Below are 27959 nucleotides of genomic sequence, written 5' to 3'. Positions count from 1 at the left end.
GTAAGAAATAAGGCGAGATTGGTCGTCCGTGGGTTCAGACAAGTAGAGGGTCTTGATTATACAGAAGTTTTTGCTCCGGTCACGCACTTGGAGGCTATCCGTATCTTCCTCACTTATGCTTCTCACATGAACTTCACTGTATACCAAATGGACGTCAAGACAGCTTTCTTGTATAGCAAGGTAAAGGAAGATATTTATGTTGACCAACCCCCTGGGTTCGTTAACTCCAAACTTCCCAATCATGTCTACAAGTTAGACAAGACTTTGTATGGATCCAACATCAGTTGTTGGATTACAGTTTGAATTTTCAAGAAACCCCTATATTCTGGGATAATGAGGTTGCGATCCAAATTGCTAAAAACCCGGTCCAGCACTCAAAAACCAAGCACATCGACATCAAAATTCATTTTATTAGAGAATGTTATGAGCGCTCGCTCATTCGGCTAGAACGGGTTTGCTCTGATAATAATATAGCGGATTTGTTCACCAAGCCGTTTAACAAAGCTCGATTCGATGTGTTGGTCAGCTTTTTGAAAATGATTCGTTTTGAGGATTAATTTTTGTTTAGGTTAGTTTAAATTTGTGCATTTTTATTTTTATTCTCTTCCATACACAAATTTAGGGGGAGAAATAAACAAAAAATAAAAAATAAATCAAACAAAATTAGAAAATTAAAAAAAATAAAATTAGAAAAAACCAGAAAAATCAAAAATATTTCAGTGTAATTATGTGTTGGGAAGTGATATCAAAAGGTGATAACAGGCAATCTGGATCTGTGTAAGGTACCAAAGCTGAATTGTCTAGGCTCTGTGTTCGATGCGCTGGTAGGCACGAAGAATTTAATGGGCTTAACTAGGCAAAGATGAACTTAAGAAATCAAATGACTTGACAATTCTTGACCTAGATAGATCCGTTTAGCCTGACCATACGACGCTTGGATAGGTTGAGCAGGGAGATATACATGAGAATCCACCAGTCACACTAAAGAACCCGTATCTAGAACTGTGGTTTTACTTTTCCTCGATGTATGGATTCTTTCCTTAATTCCGGTATTGATGGAGCGACTGGGGAATTCCGATAAAGTAGGTCATTAGAAAATTATTTTCTTTCTTTCTTACTATTAGTCATATGCTGCCTCCTCTACGTGATTGGAAGAGATCCGACCTGGACTGCAACATATGCAAATCTATTTCTCTGCATATTATATCTATGAAATTCTTCCTATTTGTTAGCCATATGTCGTCTCCTTTGTGTGATTAACAATCCGACCTGGTACACAACATATGCAACCTTCTACTTCTCAATCCCTCTAAAACTATAATAAATGATAATCTAAATCTATTCTCTCTATGAATAATAGTCTGCTCACCTAAAGTAAGGAGTATCTCGGAAGTTCTTGATTATTGGGGTATATCAGGAAGCGGGAAACATGTTCTAGTACATCTAAAATTAAATAATTCTTGATTGTCTGTAGATCTCGCTGCTCAATTTAGGTGGACAACAATATTCTTGGTCGTCGTCGGATGAATGGTCCTTAGGAAGTTTTATCTAGAAACATAGGATCAATTTGTCTTGTCACTTATAGTATGTCCAAATTTTGTCACAATTCTTCGTGCTTAAGTGGACCACAATATTGGCGATCGACCAGATTTATTCATGAAAGGGAAGCTACTGATAAATGGAAAACGTTTGTCTAACAGCTTTGATCCCACATCACAAAAGGTTAATCAATTTCAAGTTAGAGGATTAAATTTAGTTTCGAATTAAATGTTTTATTTTATTTTATTTTATTTTATTTTATTTTAATTTTATTTCATTTAATCCTCAAAATGATTTATTTTTAAAATTTTTTGAGTATTGGGCTTGTGATTTTAATGGCAAAAGGAAGCCCAAGTGAAGGATGTATAAAAGGGAGGTGTGCGGTTCAATTCCATCACTGTTTATCTTTCTTTAAAAAAATCAACCGCACTCGTCTCTTGCTTTCTCTCTCTCTCTAAAAACACTCAAATCCATCAGTTTTTCTAGAAATTGAAGCTTGATAACTGTAAGAACTGCTAAATCGACACCCATAATATGATTCTTATGCAAAATCAATCATGAAATAGTGGTTAATCGAAGGTTTTATTTCCGACTGTGTGTGTGCGGCCGCACACGCTGTGTGCGGCTGCACACCCCCGTGTGCGGTTGAACTGTATGCGGCTGGTGACGTGTGCAGCTGCACACATCCTCGTGTGCGGATGGCCATGAATTGTTGGAAATCTTGTATGGCCATACACTGTGTGCGGCTGCACACTCTGTGTGTGGCCGGATATTGGTGTATGGTTGTATGCCCAAGATTAATAAATTTCCTTAAAAATTAATAATTGAAAATATCTTATTATTAAATTCTCTAATGAATACTTGTGTTTTTCAGGTCAACATGGGAGATCTTGAGTTTGCAAAGGTACACAATTAAGCCATTTTACTAGAAGATCCTCCGACTACTTACAATGATCTCAAATTCATCATTGACGGTTTAAGAAACTACTGCCTGGTTTCTGCTTTCACGTCTGGTCCGGTGATTTATCAATGTTTGATCAAGGAATTTTGGAGATGCGCAATTGTTAAGACAGATGACAATGAAGAGAAATATCTTGAGGCAACTATTCAAGGCAAGAAGATCCTGATCACAGAACATGTCATTCGAGAATCGCTGCTCATCAATGACAGACCTGAATTCTCCATGGAAATTGATCCGGAACAAACCCAAGAAGTCCTGGACCATATGGGTTATGAAGGATCATTTCCTCCTACCATCAAGAAATTACTACCTCCTTGCTGGAAGTACTTGGCTCATGTGTTTGTGAGCTGTATTTTCGGAAGGAGATCTGGTCTCAACGAGATTTCTCTCTTCAACACAGGAGCTATTGCAGCCTTGGCGTCAGGGATTGAATTCAATTTTTCAAAATTTATTCTGCATGAATTGATTCTCAATATTGAAGGAAACAAGAGGGAAAACTTCTTGATGTACCTAAGGTTTCTTCAAATCATCTTTAATGCCATGCATCCCGAGATCGAAAGGGGAAATGAAACACTGGATCTCAAGTCTATTGGTCCGAGTGCCTTTGGCTTAATGAAACAGAAAAGAGCTGGAAATTTTGTATTCGAAGGAAAATTTCCTTTGATTACATTTGGAATATTTGCTGACGATAGTGATCAATCGGAATCAGACAATCTTTCTAATCCAGGAGAAACTGAAGATGTTATGATTTCAATTTCAGAGCCAGAAAATGAAGAAGTTCATGTTTCACCTGCAGCAGCTGTGGCTGAGGAACATGACCACCTACATGACGTAGATGTTGAAGGAAATTTTGATCGAGAGGCAGGAGATGAGGACTTTAGCGGTGATGATGATTTTCTGAAAGAGCTGGATTTTACTGGGATCAGTGATGATATCCCCTCGAGTATTGAACTTAATCTCGATGATGATGACTTTGGTCCACTTCCGGGATTCGACAGCAGGTGCTTTAAAAAGGTCAATGAAGTTGCTCAACCAGCAACCGATATTGGGGAAGATGTTAGTGCTCTCAAAATTTTGCTTTCCTCTTCAAAACCTATGGAGGTCTCTTCAGGTCCAAGAGATGTGGTTTCATAGATTCCTCCTTCTGTATCATATGTCTCTACTTCTGCTCCATTGTTAAGTGAATCGACACAGCCTCAAACCTCTCTGTCTCCTTTGAAAAGAAGACGATTAGATCCAAGGCAGGGAGTGTCTACTGTAAGCCAAGCACCACCAGTCTCATCTATGATTACCACCACCACAGTCTCTACTCCACCAATACCGTCAGAAGAAGGCCCAAGCACAATGTATGAAGCAGGTGGTTCATCCTTTATTCCAGAGTATGCTCCTTCAAGGCCCTCACTGGATGAAGCTTCTATCAGGTTGGCCAAGCACCTAGCTTAGAACAGTCTAATTTCTTCCTCCCGGGGAAAAGGTATATCTTTCGAGGAAGAACATTCAGGTGATGATATGACCTCAGTGTCAAAACTTCGTGAAGAAATCGGTGATCTCAAACAAGAAATTATAGAAAAGAACATCTTCCTGGATCAACATGAGTCTTATATCGTTGAGCTCTGAGAAAGAGATGAACTGAAGACGAAACAGATTACGGATCTGTAGACAAATCTTGGTTCTTTAACAACTTTTTACTATGGACTGAAGAATATCCTGTATGATGCTTTTGGTGACAAAGTCAAAGCTTTGTTTCAGCAGCCTCACGAAATTGTAGATCCTCCCGTGGCTCCCACCCAATCCATAGAAGACGATTTTCCAGTTGATCCATCTCCTCCAAGAACAACTACCGTTGGTAATCGTTTTGATAAAGAACCTGAAAATAGCAGATCTTGCATCATAATCAAGCAAAGGAAAAGAACCATCACTGTCAACAAAAGCGATGGATTACTTTTCATGAAAAACTCGAATCAAAATCACAAAGCTAAAGATCCTGTGCTGACTGTGACTGATCTCAAAAAGCGAAAGTTTGGTGACAGGTATGGAGATCGATCCGGAATTTGAATGTGGGCTTTTGATCCCAAGTCGAACATGTGGGTTGTAAAGAGGAACTCTGGTGTACCTGAGTATTACAAAATTGTTCATGATTTCAACTCGTGGACAAAAGTTGATCTTGCTGAACTTTCAAGAGCCCCATTTCATATTCCTTCAGAAGATCCCAGCGCGTCAAATTTTAAAAGATTTCTTTTCAGGAAGGTTAAGGAAAACTTTCCAAAGATGAAGACTGTGAAAGCCTTGTATAGAAAGGATAAGGATATTATTGATCCTGAATCAGGCCAGCCCATGAAGATTATTCTATGGCCAGCAACGAAACAACTCAAGGAAATTCCTATCCCTCAACATTTTTTCATGAGGGATACCTTGATAATATGGAATTCTGGGCGTTTGAGGATGAAACTGCCACTGCTGCCATTAAATTCAAGGATAGAGAACAAGTTCTAAGGCTAATCAGTGCTAAGGATCTTCTTAGATTTAGAGAAAGGGATATCCGTACTCTGTCTCGTCACCAAATCATTTTCCGAAAAGATGTTATGGAGGCTACTGCAAAAGAATTTACTGGAATGGTCGCCACAATCATAAATGGGAAACTTTGGATGGGATCCATGGGAAAGTCTGATTTGAAGCTATTTAAGAAGCCCGGAGAATGAAGACCAAGTCTATGCTAGCCTCAAACCAAGGGGGAGATTGAAAGGCTATACTTTTGTGGTTTGAGCTAGGCATTCTTTTTGTATAGATCTTGGTAGGTTGATAGTATATAGTGTGGTGGTATCTGTTAGATAAGTTTGTGTGTGTGCAGCTACACATGTGTGTGCGGCTACACACGTGTGTGCGGCCCCACATGTGTGTGCGGCTACACACTAGTATGCAGCTATGGTTAGTATATAAGGTCTGTGTCTTTGTGTCAGAAGAACGACTTCTATGTGTGTGTGTTTTCAAGGTGTACTTGACATTTATGAGCAATAGATGTGTGCATGCTTGATGTTATTCTTCTTCTACTCCTTCTACACTCTACACTATACTTGATTGCTGATATTTCATTGATTACTGATTTGGATCCATCAGATTTGGGACTTACACCAATCGCAATACATGTCAATGGGTTTTTAGAGTACACCGGGTGAACATATCGTTCACAACACCTACAGGTTGCGAACCTGCTAGTATGAGCCAGTCGTCATAAATCGGAAATCGGGAAACAACTCTTGGACAAAGATTGCTTATAATCCATGTCTCATGTCCATATGATATCTTATAGAACAGAGGAATATTTTATCTCTTATCTAAAGAACGCGTCATTGATTATATCAGAGTTCAACAACGGTTTTTGAAAGCTACCATTGCTGGTCAAATTTTGAACTCATACTTGCAATAATAGTTATTAGACTTATCCAAGTGGGAGACTGTTGGATTAGGTGTCTAAGCCCATAACTATAATTGGTATGTATTTGATTTGATTGTAGCATGATCCTTTTGGGTTGCCTTCACTCATGCAATTTGACAGGATGAGTAGTGGAGAGAGAGTAGAATTTATTATTTGATATAATAAATTGGTACTCAAAATAATTGTATTAATATATTTCAAATTTAATATATAGATTTCGTCCAAGGCCTACTGGTAAGAGGTACATGGGCTGCTTAAGCCTTAAGCAGGAAATTAGGGTTTCCTCCAGAAACCCTAGCAACCCTCAACCATATATAAACCCTCCGGGTCATTAGAATTTCGTCCCTAAGCATAAGGTTCTAACCCTAGCCGATTTTTCTAGTGTCTCCCCTCTCATCTTGTTGCATTAGGTGTTTGCGAACCATTAGAGGTGTAACATTTGGGGCACTAAGCTTTCAAGAGTCAAGGATCTTCAAAGGTGTTCTTGTTATTGCTACATAACAAGTGAGGTAATCTTCTAACCCTAATTTGTATATAAATTTTGAAATTGTATGCTAGTTTCTAGGGTTATTGCTTTGGAATCCAATTTGCATGTTCTATAGTGAAAAACATAGATCCAAAGCAATTAGGGTTGCATGATTACATAGGAATGTAGATATGCTCATAACCCAACATTTGGTCCCTAAGTTTTATTGTGCACTTGGACCATCTCTACTGTTTTATTTTATTGCGTTGTTCGTCCTTGTCCAACATAAAAAGACACTTTTGCACTTTGTGATTTATTTGTCAATTGTTTTTGTTATTGGTTTTATGTTTATTAATAATTAAATAAAACAAAAACAACCTTGAACTCCCTATTTTATTCCCATCAACACACTCCATTACGTTCTCACAACTTTCCCAAAAATTTCTTTCCGACAATATACCATCATCGCTTTTCCAATGACCACTGCCACTTTCGAACGCACAGTTGCCGCCTCAGTCACCACCTCTTCTCACCACCCCCACCAGAACCTCATTTCCTCCCTGTCCCTCTCCACCGTTCACATTATCTTCTATCTTCTTCAAAATTTTCTTCACCGTCCATTTCAAAAAACAACAACCAAATCATTTCATCCCTATATGACGTTCTCCATGCCCGACGTGAAAATAGATCCGTTGTTACCACCATCTTGCATTAGGTTTCTTTGTCTGAAATCCGTTTCTTAAGTTTGAAATCAGTGTTTTCCATAGATTGATGAAGTTTGTGAAGTAGCGTGTTCCATAAATTATTTTCGAAAACGATGCATTCAAGTAATCGATTACCGTTTTAGAACTCTGCTTATGATTTTGGTTTTTGATTCATATTCCTGGATTTTGATTTTTAGCTTTGATTTGCTTTTGGAATTGGGATGTTTAAATCATTTCTAAACTTAGTTTGATCCCAAAACCCATATTATAGAAAACAATGGTCGTTTTGAAATATTGAGTTTTAATCAAGTTTTGATTGTCAGCTTGGAATTTGATTTTGGAATCACAATTATCATAGGGTTCTTTTTTTTTTTAAAAAAAATTGATTTTAATTTTGATAAAGTTTAATTTTGTTTTGTTTTGGTTTTGGTGTTGATTTGGTTTGGTATTGATGGTGAGGGGTGTCTCCGATGACCGAGGGTTGGGTAAAGTTTCCCGTAATTAAAAGTGGTTTTCCGAATTAGACCATGATGGCTAAGAGGGGGGCGGAGATTAAAGAGCAATCGATGGGATTTGAACGGTGGGACCCATTTTATTTTATTTTATTGTTAATAAACATAATTCCAATAATAAATATAATTGAAAAATAACTCAAAAGGGGCAAAAGTGTCTTTTTATGTTTAAAAGAGACGGACGACGCAATAAAATAAAATTATAGGAACGGTCCGAATGCAAATAAAGCTTAGGTGCCGCTTGTTTTTTCGAAGTGAAAATGTCTGAAGTTTGCGGACTACCTCTGCAACCCTCTGTAGCAGAAGAGGGGGACCAAACGGCTGCAACATTTAATAAAAAGTCTGTTTGTTTTTTAACCTTTGCAGACTGCTGCAATAAGTAAGGTTTGAAGAGGTTTGAAGCAGAGGGTCAAGTGTTGCGCCACGCAATACACGCGCAACAGTTTTTAAGTCAGAAGTCTTCTGAAAAATAAACATTTGTGAAGGGCCAAGTGCTGCACGTGTGGTGCGCGACGCAACAATAAGTGGTCAGAAGTGGTTTTTTAGAAAAACCAAACAACACCTTAGAAATCAAATGCATAATTTTTTACAAACCATAAGGAGGTAAAGTGTTCTTAGTTTTAGACACGGTATAACCTAAGGGTGTACACCAAACCGCATAAACCGTCCGCACTGCATAATATGGTTTGTAGCTTCCACGGTGCGGTTTGCAGTTTCTAATTTTACAACACTACACTATGTAGTGCGGCTTACGGTTTTTAATTATAAAACTGCGGTTCAAATCGCACCACACACACACACACACACACACACACACACATATATATATATATATATTATCAGACTTAGGTTATTCTATTCTAACTAATTATTGTGCGTACGTATGGACAATGTTTTTTTAGAATGATAAAAAAATATGTTGTTTGATAATATAAATACGTTCAATCTTACATAACTATTGTCATTAACACACATTCTCACTAATTAAATCGTCTATAAGGTTATTATACACTTATTGTTATTATTCTCATTTCTGTTAGAATATTGTCAGAATGTTTATTATTGGGTCGTATTCTGTCAGAATGAAAATGAGTGAAAAACGATGTGTGAGAACAAAAATAAATAATAATTAGCGAGAATGCATGAAAATGACGATATTTTTGTTAGGTTGAACGTATTCATAATGATAAACAACTTATTCTCTTAGTAATTCTGATAGCATACGATATCCGCACAATAATTAGTTAGAATACTTGAACCTAGCTTTATATTAACATTATTAAAGAAGTTCCTTTATTGTATTTTATAAACAGAATGAATATTGTATGATAATTGTAGCAATCACAATTACAAGTTGAGTTATTAAGATTTCTTAGTAAAAATGCTACTGCTATGTCCAACATGGAAGGAAGAAATATATTTGAAGTTTATATAGAATTAGTTAAGGGTTTAGGTCATTTTTGGTCACTTAACTTTTGATTTTGTGCTCATTTGGTCACTTAACTCTTTTTAAGTTTTAAAAGGTCATCAAACTTTTGGCTTCGTGCTCATTTAGTCACTTAACTTTTGTTTTGATCACATTTAGTCACCAAACTTTTAAAATTGTGTTCATTTTGTCACTAAACTTTTAAATTTTTTTAAAAGTTTAATGACTAAATGAGCACAATTTTAAAAGTTAGGTGACTAAATGAACACAAATCTAAAAGTTAAGTGACTAAATGAGTACAAAATCAAAAGTTTGATGACATTTTAAAACTTAAAAATAGTTAAGTGACCAAATGAAAAAAAAACAAAAAGTTAAGTGACTAAAAATGACCTAAACCCATTAGTTAACTAAAGTAGTAAACTTACACACAAAGCAAATAATCTCAAATAATTTTTGTGGGTACTTTTTATCCGCTTCCTATCACAATTAAGAACCCTAAATTTTTTGGATTTTCAAAAGAATACTAAATTCGCCGAAATGTTTTGGTTTGTTAAATTTATTAATGAAACAATTAATCTAAGGATCAAACCGTACTCAAACCGCATCCACCGCCCGTATCAACCGCACCATTTAATGCGGTTTAGAACTTTTGTTGTGTGGTTTCTAAAAAACTCAAACCACATATGTGGTGCGGTTTATAGTTTTGACTCAAAATCGCACCGCGAACACCCTATGACTAGGGCTGTAAACGAACCGAACGAACACGAACAAAGGTTTGTTCATGTTCGTTCGTTTAAGTTAGCCGAACAAATGAACGAACACGAACGGATAAACGAACGAAATTTTCTTGTTCATGTTCGTTCGTTTATGTTCGTGAACATGCTAAACGAACATAAATGAACGAACATAAACGAACAAAGATAAACAAACACAATTGAACATATATGAACATAAACGAACTATAATATAGTAATGTAATAAAAAACAATTGAAGATATATGAACTTAAAAAAAACTTAAACAAACAAATATAAACAAACGTAAACGAACAACATAAACGAACGTTCATGAACATAAATGAACGAACGAGACCATTGTTCATATTCATTTATTTAACTAAACGAACAAGAATTTATGTTCATGTTCGTGAACAGTTCGCCGAACGATAAATTTGTTTACGGCCTACTTCGTTTACAGCCCTACCCTGACTATGACTATAACCTATAGAAAATAAAGAAGATATTTAATTTGTTGTATAAAATCAAAGCATAAAATTATTTTATTGTATGAACTCGTTCCTTCGTTGATCCCGAAGGAATCATTGGGGTCTCCATCAAGATTCTGCAAGGCAATCAAGGAGTGAGCTCATAGGAGATCTTCCCATTGAATCCTTCAAAAATCTTGATGAGTACAGCCAATTTATTCATCTTCGGTTCTTGATTCCTCAAATACTCGTTTCTTTCTTCATCAGCTGTTCATCTGTTCGTCAATCATCTTCAATCCCATATCATCATTGCTCTCAACCCCACAGCTTCCACCATGGAAGCTTCAATCAGCAGATCATTGATAAAATTCACCAATCGAAACTCCATAAATACAATCCTTCATTCTAACCGCCATCCATTCAAACTCTCCCCACACCCGTCGCCACCCGTCTTCTCACCCTTCACCACACTCGCTACTCTCTCACTCTCAAACCCTAATTCTCACGCTCGCAATCATTTCCCCAATTGGAAACCCTCTCATTTCACCCCATCTTCGTTCCAATCAAATGTCAATCCTCCAATCTCCGCCGATCGTTTTGCTCGCATTTTATCGGGCCACAACGACAAGTCTTTTGAATGGAAGTTCGCTGACCGGGAACATGGCGGAGAATTAGGGTTTCTTCCCGAGGATAAGCGGGCGGCGGTGACCGTGGTGGTGTTAGGCTGGCTAGGATCGAGGCAGAAGCACTTGAGGAGATACGCTGAGATGTATAACCTGTTTGGTATGGATGCTGTTACACTTCCTGCTCCAGTTAACGATGTGCTTGGTTTCCATTGGGGGAGGAAATTGGAGTCAAGAGTTGCAGTATTGACTGACGAGCTTGTGTCATGGTTGGAGGAGAAGGAGAACGATGGAAAGGACCGGTTCTTGATCTTTCATACCTTCAGTAACACTGGTTGGCTTGCGTAGGTTAATTTAATTCATTCGATTCTGATGCAAATTTCTTTCATTTCCATTAAACCGGCATCAGCGAATCACTATGATCAAGCTTGACATGATTATATACTCAATTCTTTACAGCTATGGTTCTATTCTGAACAAATTGCAAGGCAGACAAGAGCTACTGGAGAAGATCAAAGGGTGTGTCGTTGATTCTGGAGGAGACCCAGAGCTTGATCCTAAGGTATGGGCAGCTGGATTCACTACAGCTTTGCTTAAAAAACAAAGCTCTGCAGTTAATTCTTCCTCTGAATCAATGGAAGCAAAAAATGTCAATTCAGATGATAAAGAACTTGAATTCATTGAGGTCTTCCTTCTTACATTATTTGAGAAGTTCTTTGCTTATCTTCTTGAATTACCAGATATAAAGAAGTAAGTGTTATCTTTTTTTTTTTTTTAAAGACTAAAGTAGGTTGCTATTTTCTGCCTTTTTATATTTGTATGTAACAGGAGATTGACAGAAGTAACATCGACTCTATCAGAAAACCAGCCTTCTCATCCACAGCTGTATCTATACAGCACAGCTGATAAGGTGATTCCATTTCATAAAATAGAATCATTTGCTGAACACCAAAAGAAATTAGGAAAAAAAGTCACGACTTTTAACTTCAAATCGACCCCACATGTGGATCATTATAGAACTTTCACGGATACGTATCGGTCTTTGGTTCAAATTTTCTTAAAAGACTGTTTTGCCCTTGAAGGTAAGCAATTGTGTAATGTAGTGAAGTGAGATTGAAAGGTAGAGAATTAATAGAATGGTTTCTTGGTTTCTTACTTTTACTTGAGATGTATTTATACATAGTTCTCTTATAGGGTAACAGAATACAACTAACCATGGAATATAAGCGGATGGGTCCCACAAAACAGACTGTCTTGTACTGTGTTTGGTGTGAATTGGATTTGTATTGAGATTGAGACTCATATCAATGCAACTAAAATAATTTAAGTTTTAGTTAGTGCATAATTTTACAAAAGAATATAAAGAACTAACACTAATTAAAGATTAAACAAATAAATTAAAGATTGAGAAAATCTTGAATAGAATTATGATGAAATTTAAAGTTTAGCTCTTTTTTTTTGAGCAAAAATAGCATTTTAAGATTTTATATTATTCCATGGAGTTGAAATCAACAGAAAAAGGGTACGTGTTACTTTAGTAATCTACTATAATAAATGAAGGTTTTTTTGCCACATGTCCTCTTCTCATTCATTTGGACACATGACATTTTCTAGAATTTTTAAATTTTCTATTTTCCACTTGTCATTTTATTGTATTTTTCATTTTATTAAATTAAAATTCCACATTTAATGTGTAAGGTAATATGTATGTAAAGTATTTATTAGAAAAAGTTTATATATCTAATGTATTCAATACATTAAAGTCTTATTAATTTTAATAATTCAAATTTTTCTCATTTTTCTTATAAATTCAAACTTTTCAAATTTTTAAAATTTTATATTTTTTTTTAATTAAACTCATGTAATACATGGGTCTCACACCTAGTAGTGTATTAAAACATCCACATCGAACTCAAGTATAGCAATTTTGCTTTGCCACAAAACCTTACCACCGAGTATATCAAATAAAATGGACAAATTACAATAATGTTCTCCATAGTTTACTAAAATACCACAAATGGTTTTTATAAGGAATTTGTTGTGCTCAGTGGTTCATAAATTTGAAAAGCTTTGTGATAGACAACAACTATTAGATGGATTTTAGATGGATTGTAAAACCCGATATTTAGTATTCCAATTGATGCAACGTACCCTTCGAGATACAATTTCACCACTCGAGAGTTTTGTTGGGCACAACTCGAACTTGAATTCCCGATACAAATACACCACGCGAATCCAAATTAGCCTCCAAAGATCACCTCCTAAACCTGCCAGGGATTTGGATAGCAATGGACAAATTCTCTAGAAACAAAATCAGAGAACTAAAAGAGTTAAGAAAATCCAAGTCTGTCTATTCCATTCATCCATCTCGTACAAAAGATAGGATACCCATTTAAAACAAAAACTACCCACGTAACTTACATTTAGGGAAATAAGATAACTACTATCGACAAAGTCAAATAAACGAAAATAAAATCGAATAAAATTAGCTGGAAAAACAAAACACAAACACAAACACAGACTATGCAAATGTGGGTTTTGAGAAAAAGACAAGACTTTAGGTGCTGGAATCAGCCAGGCTAAACTGACCCAATTCAGCCCAATCTGGGCCGGGTCGAAATGCTCCGTCGCCTCAGTTGGTTTCTCGAGTGTGTGGCTAACATCCTCCCCTTCATCAGAAAAGTTTGTCCTCAAACTTGGAATGAGTTCTTCAAGGTCAAAATAGGGTTGCAGGTCAGCAACATTAAAAGTCGTGGCTACACCATATTCACCCCGTAGGTCAATCTTGTAGGCGTTTTCATTACCCTTGGCAAGAATACGAAAAGGACCATCCGATCGTGGACTCAGTTTGGAGGGAAAACGTTCTTTACGAAGATGAACCCAAACAATATCAGCAGGTTGGAACAGAATATGTTTGTGGTTCTTATCTACCCTAATAAATAAGAATGATTTTGCCACATATCATTTTGTCATAATTTAGAGATATATTTATTTTTCACTTGTCATTTATTTTATTTTCCATTTCTAATATATTATTAATTAGTTTCCATAAATTAAACCTACCATAATGATATTAATTTTAAATTTTAAATTTTAAATTTCAATTTCAATTTCAAATAAATTTACAGTTTAAACCTTTGTGTTTAACATTTTGTTATAATTAACCTGTTTAGTATACGGGTCTGATAACTAAACAATAATTTTAATTATTTATTTTTTGCATGTTTTTTTTCTCATAATTTTTATTTATTTCAAATTTCAAATTCAAATAAACTTCTCATTTAATCGTTTCTATTTAACATTTTGTTTTAATCTACCCGTATAATATACGAGTTTCACAACTAGTCTCTTCAATATTTGAGCAACTCATTGTTCTTGATAATCTTGGCATGGACCTGTTGATGTAAGTGCTTGATATCAGCAGCTAAATCACTAGCTTCTTTGCTAAATTTGGTGGTGGTATCAATAACAGCAAAATCCAATGGGGTGTGAGGGTTCATACCATACACCACCGTGAAAGGGCTTAAACCCGTAGTTTTACTTGGAGCATGGTTGTAAGCGAACTCAGCCTACGGAAGCAGCTATTCCCATTATTTCAGGTTGTGGGTTATAAGAGCTCGAAGTAGAGAACCCATGGTGCGGTTTGTGACCTCGGATTGACCGTCAATTTGGGGGTGACATGTAGTGCGAAACTTAAGAGTAGTGTCCAACTTACGCCACAATGTCATCCATAAATGGCTAAGGAACTTGACGTCTCGATCACTAATCATAGTCTTTAGGACCCCATGAAGTCGCATAATCTCCCTGAAATAAAGAGAAGCAACCTGAACTGCATCATAAGTAGTATGACAAGCCAAAAAATGAGCCATTTTGGAATAACGGTCCACCATGACCATGGTAGAATCTTTTTGTTGCTGTGTATGGGCCAAGCCGGTGATAAAATCGATGTTAACATCTTCCTAAGAAGCCATGGGTACCGGTAATGACATGTATAAACCATAAGGAAAAGAATGACTCTTGGCTTGGTGACAAGGTAGACACCGACGAATGTAGCGTGTTACATCCCACATCAGTTTTGGCCAAAAGAAATTGGTCTGTAACAGTAATGTGGTCTTATCTATTCCATGATGACCTGCTAAGCCACCTTCATGAACTTCTTTAATTAACGACACACGAATACTATGTCAGGGAATACAAAGTTGCTGTCTCTTGAAAAGAAATCCCTGATACATATGATAATTCCCAACAACATGTTTCTGGCAGTTTAAAAACACACCCCCAACGTTTGGATCAGCGGAATATTCACTCATTAAAAACTCAAAACCAATAATCTTAGGTTTTAAGGAATTCAACAACGAGTACTTTCGCGACAAAGCATCAACTCCTTTGTTGAGTTTACCAGATTTATGTTTGATAACAAAGTTAAAAACTTGCATAAATTCAACCCATTTGGCTTGTCGAGGTTGAAGTTTGTGTTGGCCTTGAATATACTTAAGTTCCTCGTGATCCGAGTGTAGAATAAATTGATTCGAAATCAAATAATGTTGCCAATGTTCCAAAGCTCTAATAATTGCATATAACTCTTTATCGTAAGTTGAATACCATTTCTTTGCATAATTTAACTTTTCGCTGAAATATGCAACCGGGCGTCCAAGCTGTGACAAAACAGCCCTGATTCCCACTTCCGATGCATCATATTCGACCTCAAACACTTCATCAAAACAAGGAAGGGCTAATATTGTGATCAGTGTTCTAAAAGGCGCGCTATGGTGGGCGCCAAGGCGCGGCATCGCCGTTACGAAAAGCTTCATAACGTTGCTGTTAGGCGTGGCGCGTGGCAAGGCGTGATATGGCGTGCCATGGTGCGTTATGGCGTGTTATGGCGCGTGTTTTTTCGTTTGAGACACGTTTTTTTTGCTCTTTTTTATATATTTTCTAATCGGACATACAAGTATTGTGTTTTTTATTAACTTTCTGTTATTAGTTGTTGATATAACACTTCTAAAAACTAGATATATTTGATATAAATTTATATTTATGCGGTAATATAATTATAAATTAATACAAAATCGCCGCCTTACATCACGCCTTGAAAAACGCCATGGCTCGCCATAACTCGAGGCTTGGCCTTGCCGCCACGCTACGCCTCACGCCTTTTAGAACCTTGATTGTGGTTGATGATAATAATCTCTTGAGCTCGTCAAAAGTAAACTATGCCTGGGAGTTCCATGCAATTTTTTTGCTTGGTAATTTCAGTCATGAGAGCCGTAATAGTACTGAAATTCTTAACAAAACGCCGATAAAAAGACGCAAGGCCGTGGAAACTACGCACTTGTTGAATGGATTGTGGTACTGGCCAGTCTCGAATCGCTTGTACCTTCCGTTCATCAACCTGTATTCCTTGGGCAGATATTAAATAACCAAGAAAAGTGACTTGATTAGCAAAAAATTCAGACTTCTCTAAATTCCCGTGCAATTTCTCTCGGTCTAACACACCAAATAATTATTGCAGTTGTGCTTGATGATCACTTGGTGTTTGACTATATATGATGATATCATTGAAATAAACAACAATGAACTTTCCCAAAAAAGGTTTAAGAACCTGATTCATCAGGCGCATGAAGCTGCTGAAGTCTGGTGCCCCGCATCCCCTGAAATCCATGAAGGAGAGCGTGCTAGTCCCTGACTGGTTAAGTGCCATGTCACTCCTAAATTCCCTAAGACGATTCTCCATCAGCTCGATAATACCCTCCTTGATCGACCCAAAAATCACCGGGGTTGGGGTCGCCTCAAGGATGCCTCTTGTAATCTCGGATGCAATGAACTCACGCAATCCGTCATCAACTGGCTTGGAACCTGTACCCGAACCTGAACTAGACCCTGGACCTCCTGCTCTGTGACGTGTCATCACCATTCTAAAACAAACCACACAATCATCAGAGTCATGCATAATATCGAGAGACTTCACACTCACTACAAGTTCCCTGGTTTTGTCACACCCCCAAACCAAGGATGACGGAAACGTCCGGGGGTGGCGGACTTCATGTATAGTATCACAACAACGAGTATAATAGTGCTCAAAGTAAATACAACCATCATAAATATAATTGAAAAAGTTACACCAAAGTATATGTTTACATGTTTCAAAATCAATTACATTATGATGACAAAATAGATTGTTTGACGATTTAACGTCCCATCCTTAAAGCGCTGATGTTTCCTGTTTCACTGATTTCCTGAGAATACAAGTAGTTTTGAAAAAGTGTCAACAATTAAGTTGGTGAGTTCATAAGAGTTTTGTTTGAGGAAGAAACCGTTTTCCTTGTAAAAGCGATAGAGTTTGATTTCCAGAAAATCCAATATTTTCTTAGTTAAGTGTGAAAAGAATATTCCTATATTATGTAATAATGATCCCTAGAAAGACCCGTAGATTTCTCCTATAATCGTCCATCGTATATAAGTTATATAAGATTTAAGTTAGATAAACCGTTGAATATAGTGGGTCTGCCCTAGGTCCACAACCCAACGAGGAACAGGAGATGAGGCGGGCCCACCAATTCTAAGCCGATCGAGACTAAATTCTTATACGACTCTAGCATATACGCTCAACAATTATAGCTGAAGTCTAACAATTCTAGATGTAATATATGATGGGTTTTAGGCATAAGAACAATCCTATGTGCTCATACAAACCCTAATGCTTGGATCTAGGTTTCTCTATTGTACATGCTTTGAATCCAAGACTAATAAACTTAGATCTAACATATTATAAACTGAATTAGGGTTTAGAGAATTACCTTTGATTGTTATATATCAATAACAATCAATTCCTTGCTTGGATTGGCTTTAGAAAGCTTAGTGCCTCAAGTGTTGCACCTCTAATGGAGTCACAAACACCTTATGCAACTTGGATGAAGAGGAGAAGAAAGGAGGCTGCCCAAAAATGACTAGAAACCCTAGAGAATCAGTTGTCCACGTTTTTTTGGAGCCTAAGGGGTCCTTTATATACTTATGTGGGCTGCTAGGGTTTCAGTCAAAACCCTAATGGACAGCTTAAACTCTAAGCAGCCCATGGAACCTTCTAGATAAGGCCATGGACGAAAATATGATGGGCTCCCGTCATAATTTCGTTCACCCCTTGTTCCTTTATCATTCCTTAGCCCAATAACTCAATTATCCAATAATTGCAGTCCAGTCCCCTAAATTTAATTAATCTCTTTTAGCCACAAAATTAATTATCAATTAATTCTTGACTAATATTAATTAAACAATATGATTTCTCCTTTAATATATTATTCTCATAATATATTAATAAATCATATTTAAACCTTTCTCTCCTTAAATCATCCTACATATTGCTATGGTGAAGGCAACCCAAAAGGACCATGCTCATAATCAGGTCAAGTACATACCAAAGTAGTTATGGACTTAGACACTAATCCAACAGTCTCCCACTTGGATAAGTCTAATAACTATTTTTCCGTATGACTTCAGAACCTGATCAGCAATCGTAGCTTTCAAAAGCCGTTGTCAACTCTGATCTTATCAGACAGCGTGTCCTCTAGATAAGGGATTATATATTCCTCCATTCTCAAGATATCGTATAGACAAAAGACATGAATTTCAATCATTCTCTCTATACTGTTTCCCGACTTCCAGTTTATGACGACTGATAACAGACTACAATTAAACACATCAACTTAGTCCCGACTTGGCCAAGCGCTTAGGTGTCATCATTAAATCATCGAGAGGCCCACAGATATCGCTCTTATCCCACTTTGGATAAAAGGAATGGATAAACTTCGACTCAAATGCTTGCTTGCATTTATTGATCGAATCACACACAACAATAAGTTTTATAACACCAAGTTACTGGTGCGTTTACCTATTATCAATGTGCAACCGACCAACAAATAACAACTCACATGTCTCGGTTTTAAGAATATACAATATTATCGTCTCACTAATCGCTCGTGATAAAACCATGAAGTGATCCAAGTGAGCGTGGGTTTAATCCAATACTCTAATCTTATCAAAGCACTCATGAATTCTGCAGCAAACTTGTGCCATGTCTAAACACTTCAGACAATCTACATACAGATTCATGATAGTCTTTATTCATACCTACTCCCAACGTATGACCGACTGTGGATGTTTGAATAACTTAGTTATTCTGGAAGTCAAAACATGCAAATTGAAACATAACAATAATACTTAATCCTATATGGCCTCAAACTTGTGAGAGTAAATAAAACACTTCTATTTAACCACCATATTGATTACTCATTATTATCGTTTACTGTTTCAGAAAATCAACTTATTACTCGAATTACAACAATAGCTATCCCATGCATAAAGCATGCACACTATGTTTCCTATGGTCCTTACTTTGTGAAATAGATCAATTGAAAAACCTATTCAATGATGCTCATTTCACAATTCATTAATCCTAATTATTAGTGTAAGAACACAAGGTTCTTGCCACTACTAGAATATGCTAGATTCTAACATTTTATGCAACGATCCCTTTGCAAAATCATAGCACAAAAGTCACCAAGACTTGGCCAATGAAACTACAAAGTACTCTATCGGAAATTGTTACAAGACAATTCCATAGACGTGAAGTCTCACATTCAAAGTACATTCCTTTAAACATCCTTTTTGCATAAAAGTTTCTAATCTAGACATAGATTCTCAATATCCAACTCCCAATAAGGAAACATTTCCACATTTGCCATATGACAACTCATTATTAATAGAATCTTATCTATTCATAATAATGTCGATATGGTCCATCCAATACCATACTTCCAACTACTTACAAGCGACCAATCCTCAGCGAACTTTGGATCGTCCTTTGATAGTTGTTTAATTATTTTAGTCAAAACCAATTCTAGTCCTTTTCGCTCTTAATGCGCTAGACATTTGGAAAATTTTAGAATGGTAAAATATTATAGCATTTGTAATCGATCCTATACCCGAAGCGTATGGGACACGATGCATAATGTCTTACATAAAGATATGATATTTTACCAATCTTTTGCCATAATATTTTATGTGTCATGTTCTCACAATTCGAACTATGAAGAGAGATGCCGTAATCATAATCGAAATTTAAGAACACACAATGTATCCTTTGACTGAAAATATTAAAATTTCTCAATCTAAGCTTTAGATTTTGAAATGAAGTATAATATTCTCTCCCTTAATTATGGCAAAACAACTTTTCAACCCATGCAACTTTGCAAATGGAATCTTTGTTTTTCTATAATTAATATTGCTAACTTGCAACACTCGCCATAATAATTATACAAGCATAACACTTATGCTCCCACTATCATGATGATTATCATATAAGCATAACACTTATGCTCCCACTAGCTTTGACATGTATTCAGAAAACAAATGAACTTTCAGAAAACAATGCCTATTGAATTTATGAAATTCATATTTCTAATACCAGATGCTTCGATAAGCCTTTATCTAAGCTTCTTAACCTTATACACCTTTGCCTTAGATAGCTCATATGTGTGTTTAAACAATTCAGAACTTATGTTACTAAGTTCCAAATGTTGAAACTAATTACCAAATCTCACAATTCGAACTATGGAAAGGGATGCCGTAACCATAATCGAATTTGAGAATACAATTTTCACAATCGCTATCTTCTTAAAATCTCTCTTAGTGAAAGCATTTCCTCACAGTCATTTTCATGAAGGAGGGAATCTTATGACACTTAGATTTTATGGTGTATGAGTTCCTATCCATGTGAATTTGCCAAAACCAAAGTTTGCGACAAATCCAAACTCATATGGACTGAACTTTCTTTATCTTGATTTCTTGCCTAATGGTAACACGAGTGCCCACCATGTCTTCCAAGTAGTTTAGTAACTTGCCCTTACATATCAATGTACTTTTCATCGACTAAGGCTCTAGTATGCATTCAAATGAGAACTCATAGAACTCACATACACAATTAACTCAATTGGAATGGCACATAAACAAAATAATGTCAGCACGATAGGTTGTAAATCTCAAGTCGTGTGCTAGTGATGATCTATAAGGTTTATTCTTGATTTGTTCTTGAAACCTTTCAAGACCATTAAGACTCCCACTTACTCCTTGATATATAAGATTCTCTTGTCAAGAAACATTTCTTGACAAAGCAAATATTCAAGAGTTAGTGTAGTTCTTATCAAGACAAAACACTTCACATAATTGGTCCTAGTTGGTCTTTGTCTTATCCAAGACAGCACAACTTACCAATTTCAAATGTGCAAGAATAAAAAAAAAACTTTTTCCAAATTCCACATTTGATGAGTGTTATAAACCTACTTAAGACTTTTCACTCAATGTCACAATCTTGACTCTAAGACTTGATATTGGAACGAAGTATGATTGACTTCTTGATTTAACCATTTCTACAATTCTCGATTCCTCTTCTTAGACATGCAATTGCACTAAGACTCACTTAGAGAATCAACTGAGACATGGTTCTTAATCATTAAGACTTATCATAAAACACAATAAAAGGTACTCTCCCTTCTTCTTAGAATACAGAAACTTTTATCTTTCTGCCTACTTGATTCTTCTTTATTCGTTCTACTATTCATTGAAACTCTTTCAATCAACTCAGAATTACACTTAATCTTATAAGTATAATCATATTTACTAAACTTTAGTAAATCATAACGAATATCTTTGTCACTCTTGTGGTGGACTTGATCAACGCACAACATAGTGTATTTGATCTCCTAGTCCTTCAATTGACACTTTGTCAAAGAATTAGTCTAAGTTTCCCAAATGTGAAAGTTTTTCATTCATCATACAATACACATTGCATGATTCCAAGTTTCTGTCCAATTGAAGCTTGGGCGATGAGAAACTCTCCCTATTTGGTAAACTTTTGACATTTCCACAAATAACATAATTAAGAATCAAATCCATTGTTGCTAATAATAGAAACATTCAAACATCAATTTTTTTCATACATGCCATCGCAAGGATAAGATAAAATCAAAATTCATTTTATTGCGGAAAAAATTTGTCCTTACAATGCAATTCAATTGAAAAACTATGTTATTACATATTTCTTAACAATCTATTCTAGCTCCAAGTAGTAGCTCAAGAATCCATTCTTCAAGTAATGCGATCGAAATCCATTTCTTCATGATTAGATTCAGCTCACTTCTTCCCTTAAGCTTCCTCTTTTTTCTTTGATCCTACAAAACATCAAAATGTAATCTTATCACATCATGTATTAAGAATCTAGAATAGGAACTTAAAAGAGTTAGATAATGGATTTTACCTGAAGTAGAGCCATACGTCTTGACTCTCCCATCTCTTAGATCTCTCAGGTAGTTAGGGCAACTTCGTCTCCAATGCCCCTTCTCTTGGCAATAAAAGCAAATGGACTCCTTTGGCACAGCACATCGGCCAATCACTGACTTAGTTCTTTCTGGACTTCCAATGTTGCCAGTGTCCATTGAAGTTTGGGAGTTTGATTCACCATACAAATTTGCTTGACCAGCACGCCAAATCATTGCTGATTCAGCAGCTATAAGCCAATAGGTGAGATCAATTAGGGTCACGTCGTGGTCCATCATATAGTACTCTCTAACGAACTCACTATATGATTCAGGAAGTGACTGAAGAACCCAGTCAACAGCCAACTCACTTGAAATCTCGACACCCAACATGTTTAACCTATCAATGTGTGACTTCATCTCTAAGACGTGCGCACACACAGGTTTCCCATCTTCGTGTTTACTTGCCAAAAGGGCTTGAGTGAGCTTGAACTTTTCAAGCCTTTGAACTTGTGGGTCAGGGAGAACAATTGGAGGAGGTGGAGGAAGTGAAGCATGACTCTCATTTCCTTGATCGTATCTCGGAACGTCATCTTCATTTGGAAAGCTTGTTCCAAAGGATTTGGGAAGACCATTGTAAGATGTAGACATCTACAAAACGGGAGAAAATTCAAGTTAAGTTGATTAGAATTCTTGATGCAACACCCAAATGAAACATCAAGCTAGGATCCAACACAATACTCTACAACCTAGAAGAGGGATGCCGTAATCTAGTTGCAGAATATTTGAAGGTAGGTAAATGACGATTTACCAATTTCCACCATGAAAAATGAAAAGGAAGATTAAGTTTTAAATGAATTGAAACTCCTAGATCTTTTGAGATTCATTGAACTTTTCAATGGCATGTCTAATCTCGATTATGCCCTACTATTTGTGACTGGGATGCCGAGGATCATAAATAAGGTGTGAATAACCATACGAATCACGTGGTGCATCTAATGCTACAATCACCTAATCAATGTGCCGGTTAGCCATACACGCTCCATTGATCTACGATAAGCATCGAGCCACCCTTCGCCACAAATGTCGTCCCCAAATTAGTGTGCCGGTTAACCACACACGCTCCACTAACGTTTGACAAGGGTACGAAGTGTAATTCCATGGGTTAGCATACAATTTCACATTTTTCCTAAAGTAACTATGATTTAGGAATTTGAAAAGGCATTTAGTTACTTTGTACTTCATTATACTTATAATGGAAGGTTTCTGTCCTATCCTACCTGTTCGGCTAACGACCCTCCACTAGTCAAGAGTGCGGTGGGTAAGAGTGGATACCTAGTCAATCGCCATTTTATAGGCAATTTCCTTAAACACCCCTTATAGATCAGCTTCGTGAATGAGGCCTACTAACGGTAAGACTAACTTTTTGGTCATACATATATAATATTAGACTTTTAATGTTATATATAGTATAGGGTGTATTTTACACTTTTAAAATACTAGGTGGTTTAATTTAGTAAATTATATTTTTAATTTAATTAAATGTAAACCAAAACTTTATGGGTTTATTAAATCACTTTTAATTGTACACTTTAATTAATTAACAAAACCATAAGGGTGTGATTTGAACTTTTTCAAATTACTAGGGTTTTAGAAGTTAACATTTCAAAATTAAACTTTTAATCAACTTTTAAATTCCAAAACTTGAGGGAAAGTTTTGAAACATTTCAAAACATTAGGGATCAAATAACAAATAATTCACATTAAACAATTAATTTCATAATTATCTATATTTGACCTAATCTTATTTTAGTCATTAGATAATTACCAAATAACTTTAAATAATCCATATTTATCACATAAACAACCAATATTTAAAAGATTTGAAATTATTTATTGTTTTGGCAAGGATAAACATATAATTAAAATAAAATTCGGATTTTAACTTCATAAAACAATTTAAGCATCAAGTCCAAGTCAAAACAGCAGCTAAATCCCAAAATACCCTCTGCCTGACGCACTAACTCGCCGAGTCAGACCTGGACTCGCCGAGTAGGGCCAACTCGCCGAGTCCAGATACTAACTCGCCGAGTTGAGTCGGGCAGAGGCAAAAAACTCGTTTTTCAATAAATAATACAACATAGCATCACATACAACAGAAACCAATCAAGGCTCTGATACCACTGATGGGTTTTAGGCATAAGAACAAAATCCTATGTGCTCATACAAACCCTAATGCTTGGATCTAGGTTTCTCTATTGTACATGCTTTGAATCCAAGACTAATAAGCTTAGATCTAACATATTATAAACTGAATTAGGGTTTAGAGAATTACCTTTGATTGTTATATATCAATAACAATCAATTCCTTGCTTGGATTGGCTTTAGAAAGCTTAGTGCCTCAAGTGTTGCACCTCTAATGGAGTCACAAACACCTTATGCAACTTGGATGAAGAGGAGAAGAAAGGAGGCTGCCCAAAAACGACTAGAAACCCTAGAGAATCAGTTGTCCACGTTTTTTGGAGCCTAAGGGGTCCTTTATATACTTGTGTGGGCTGCTAGGGTTTCAGTCAAAACCCTAATGGACAGCTTAAACTCTAAGCAGCCCATGGAACCTTCTGGATAAGGCCATGGACGAAAATATGATGGGCTCCCATCATAATTTCGTTCACCCCTTGTTCCTTTATCATTCCTTAGCCCAATAACTCAATTATCCAATAATTGCAGTCCAGTCCCCTAAATTTAATTAATCTCTTTTAGCCACAAAATTAATTATCAATTAATTCTTGACTAATATTAATTAAACAATATGATTTCTCCTTTAATATATTATTCTCATAATATATTAATAAATCATATTTAAACATTTCTCTCCTTAAATCATCCTACATATTGCTATGGTGAAGGAAACCCAAAAGGACCATGCTCATAATCGGGTCAAGTACATACCAAAATAGTTATGGACTTAGACACTAATCCAACAGTCTCCCACTTGGATAAGTCTAATAACTATTTTTCCGTATGAAAACCTTTTGTAATGTAAATGATCATAAACTACACCTATTATAGTTTATCAAAATGTTTGAAATGTACATGCAACCTAACTATACCTATTATAGTTTAGTATGTTTGTTTGTGGTGGATAAGAACCCTTTTCTATGTAAGTCGAATATATAACACAATATAACTATGTTCATCTTGCTTTGTTTTGTACCAATGGTAATGATGGAGGATTCTTACAATTCAGTGAGTATTTTATGTTATATAATTATATCACTACAAGAATTACATGTAAAATATGAAGTCATCAAAGATTTAACACTTTGCTCAACATGTTACAAAGTGTGTTGAAAGTTATAAGCTATTAACTAGTTTTTAACTTTTCTACACTGTTTTAGAAAGATCATAAAAAAATCATGCGAAGTCGAAAACTGAATCCGTAAATTCTGAGAGTTCCTAATGTGTCTAGTTTATTCATACTTTTTATCACGATTTTTTGGAAGCCTTTAACTTATCTTAAAATGTTCATATTCACAGACTGGTCCAGATTTGATCTTGAAATGATAGACTGTTTTGCAAAAATCACCATAAATTGTAGAAAAATCGTGTGGAGATGTGTAAGTAGCCATTTTAAAGCTAAGAACTGGAACTACTTGCACCTAAAACAGTTTTGAAAAATAAAATGTTTAAGTTTCCCAAAACAGTCCGTGAATGGAGTTGAATTTTTCTGATGAAGGCTGTTAAATGAGTTTAGTTGTGTTCTTGGTGTTTTAACTTGTATTCCCCCCTTAAAACTTAAGAAAAACATGAAAATATAGGGGTATGAACTCACCTTGAGTGGTTTCAGTAGATGAGTGTTGAAGAAGAGAAGTGTTCAACTCAAGAACACTTGAAGAATCGAAGATCAAGAGTGTGAGAAAACTTGATAATCAGCCTTGAATCTCGAATTTGAGGGAGGAAGTTTGAGAGGAAAAGTGTTTGATCTTCTTGGTGAAAATGAGGAAAATTAGTGAAGTGAGGGAAATGAAGAGAGATAAGAGTGTTCTCCAACTCCTTTGGACGTGGGTGGCTAGGAAAAGAGAAGGGTAGTGTCTTGAAGTGACCAGGAGTACAAAGATTGGTCAAAGGAATGGGTAAAGGGTGGTGGTTTGTGTCAAATATTATGGCAAGATCCACACTCCACCTCAAGATCTCACTTAAAAGATTTTATTCTTAAATATATATCCCCATAAAAATATGCCCAAATTATGAATATTTAGGGCCTTATATGTTAAAATATGATTTCTGGAGAAAATCCCGCGTTAAAATAATTAAAAACGGGCTTAAAACGGAGAAATGATCGAAAACCGGGTGAAAAATGAAGAAATCCGAAGTCCAGGACCGGAGGCGCTATGGCTCGGTCATCAGCAGTCCACATCCAAAGGGAGGTCTTGGTCGTGGAGGCGGATGCTAAGGAAAAAGGGTTGCGGTCCGAAGGTCCTGACGCGGGCGTGGCTGCGGCTCGCTGGCTACGGTCGGGCTGTGGCTCGCATGTTGCGGCTGCACCCCATTGCGGTCCGAAGACTGTGGTTGCTCAAAGGGGCCTCGGATCCAAGAGGACTTGACTCTTATGGGGAGGCTTTGGTCCTAAAGGGTTGTTTTCCATGGTTTTTCCCTTCTTTGAGTGATTCCTTATCAAGCCAAGTATCGGGATGCCCCAATTGATTATAAAAATTTCAAGAGAGGTTTCGGGAGAGATTTTGGAGAGATTTTACAATCTTGGAGAGATTTCTCATACAAAGAGAGATTTGGGAGAGATTTCACATATGGAGAGAGATTTGGGAGAGATTCCACATTCTTGGAGAGATTTCTCATACAAAGAGAGATTTGGGAGAGATTTCACATATCGAGAGAGATTCCACATTCTTGGAGAGATTTCTCATACAAAGAGAGATTTGGGAGAGATTCCTCATTCTTGGAGAGATTTGGGAGAGGTTCTCGATAAAGAAAGATATAGTGAAAACGATTGAAAGAGGTTTCGTATGTGACATTTGTGAGTGTCCGGCTCCGCAACGCAAGGTCCGTAAGCCCCATTAAGTCATGTTTAAGGATCTTACACACTCCCAATGAGTATGCAACATTGTTTTATCGGTTTGGTTCGTTACTTACCACAGTTTTTGGTTAAGGAAATCTAAATGTACGAACTTTTCAATTTATGATCTTTTATTAGAGTAACGAGTTGTTTAGTAATTATATAACGCAAACCCTAGCATACAAGGGTTAACTGAGTTGATCGGTTTGACTTGTTGACTTTAGTTGACTTTGATTCGACCGAGAATTGACGGTTGTCACAGGTTTAATCTCAGTTCTCCTTGATTCGAGTATGGATCCTTTGCTTTCAGTAGTACGGGCCCATACTACCCTCCACATCTATCTGTACTTTCCTCAAAAATTTCCTTGACTCCACCAAGTCCCTTTCACTACTACTGCTCTCAGCGCTAATCTCATCCTAGGCTTGCCCTAAGGTAATCTCTGACCCACTCTCCGCCATCAGCTGCATAAGAAGTCCATGCTATCTCTCCCTAACTAGCTCGCGAATACCATTACATATTACTAAGACCAGATAATTCTTCGAATGAGAGGTCCTACCATACAACGGTTGGACTCAAACAAGAGCTGTGAAATAGGGCTAGACCTAACCTTCTGAAATTATTTAGTCCTCATAATATGTAACTTAACGTATTCGTTTACTACTTAATTAAAGATATCTAGGACTCCTAAAAGCACAAAGCAAGCAACATTCGGGC

General features: G+C 36.4%; 1 protein-coding gene across 1 annotated transcript; it reads left to right on the top strand.

Moving 5' to 3' along the window:
- Positions 1-10304: 10304 nt before the first annotated feature.
- Positions 10305-12200, top strand: LOC111899164 (uncharacterized). Its single transcript, XM_023895047.3, has 3 exons — positions 10305-11211; positions 11327-11617; positions 11696-12200. The coding sequence occupies exons 1-3, from the start codon at positions 10580-10582 to the stop codon at positions 11976-11978; spliced, it is 1206 nt and encodes a 401-aa protein (XP_023750815.1). The 5' UTR covers positions 10305-10579; the 3' UTR covers positions 11979-12200.
- The last annotated feature ends 15759 nt before the right edge of the window (positions 12201-27959 follow it).

Source organism: Lactuca sativa, chromosome 4 (genome assembly GCF_002870075.4).
Source record: "Lactuca sativa cultivar Salinas chromosome 4, Lsat_Salinas_v11, whole genome shotgun sequence".
NCBI lineage: Eukaryota > Viridiplantae > Streptophyta > Magnoliopsida > Asterales > Asteraceae > Lactuca > Lactuca sativa.
The sequence above is the reverse complement of the archived record's forward strand: the minus strand, read 5'-3'. Positions and strand labels throughout refer to the sequence as shown.

Excerpts from the sequence above, each read along its gene's own strand:
- LOC111899164 (XM_023895047.3), top strand. The coding sequence starts at position 10,580 with ATGGAAGCTTCAATCAGCAGATCATTGATAAAATTCACCAATCGAAAC. Across the intron at positions 11,212-11,326 it reads AGTAACACTGGTTGGCTTGC|CTATGGTTCTATTCTGAACA; the intron begins GTAGGTTAATTT and ends AATTCTTTACAG. Across the intron at positions 11,618-11,695 it reads GAATTACCAGATATAAAGAA|GAGATTGACAGAAGTAACAT; the intron begins GTAAGTGTTATC and ends TGTATGTAACAG.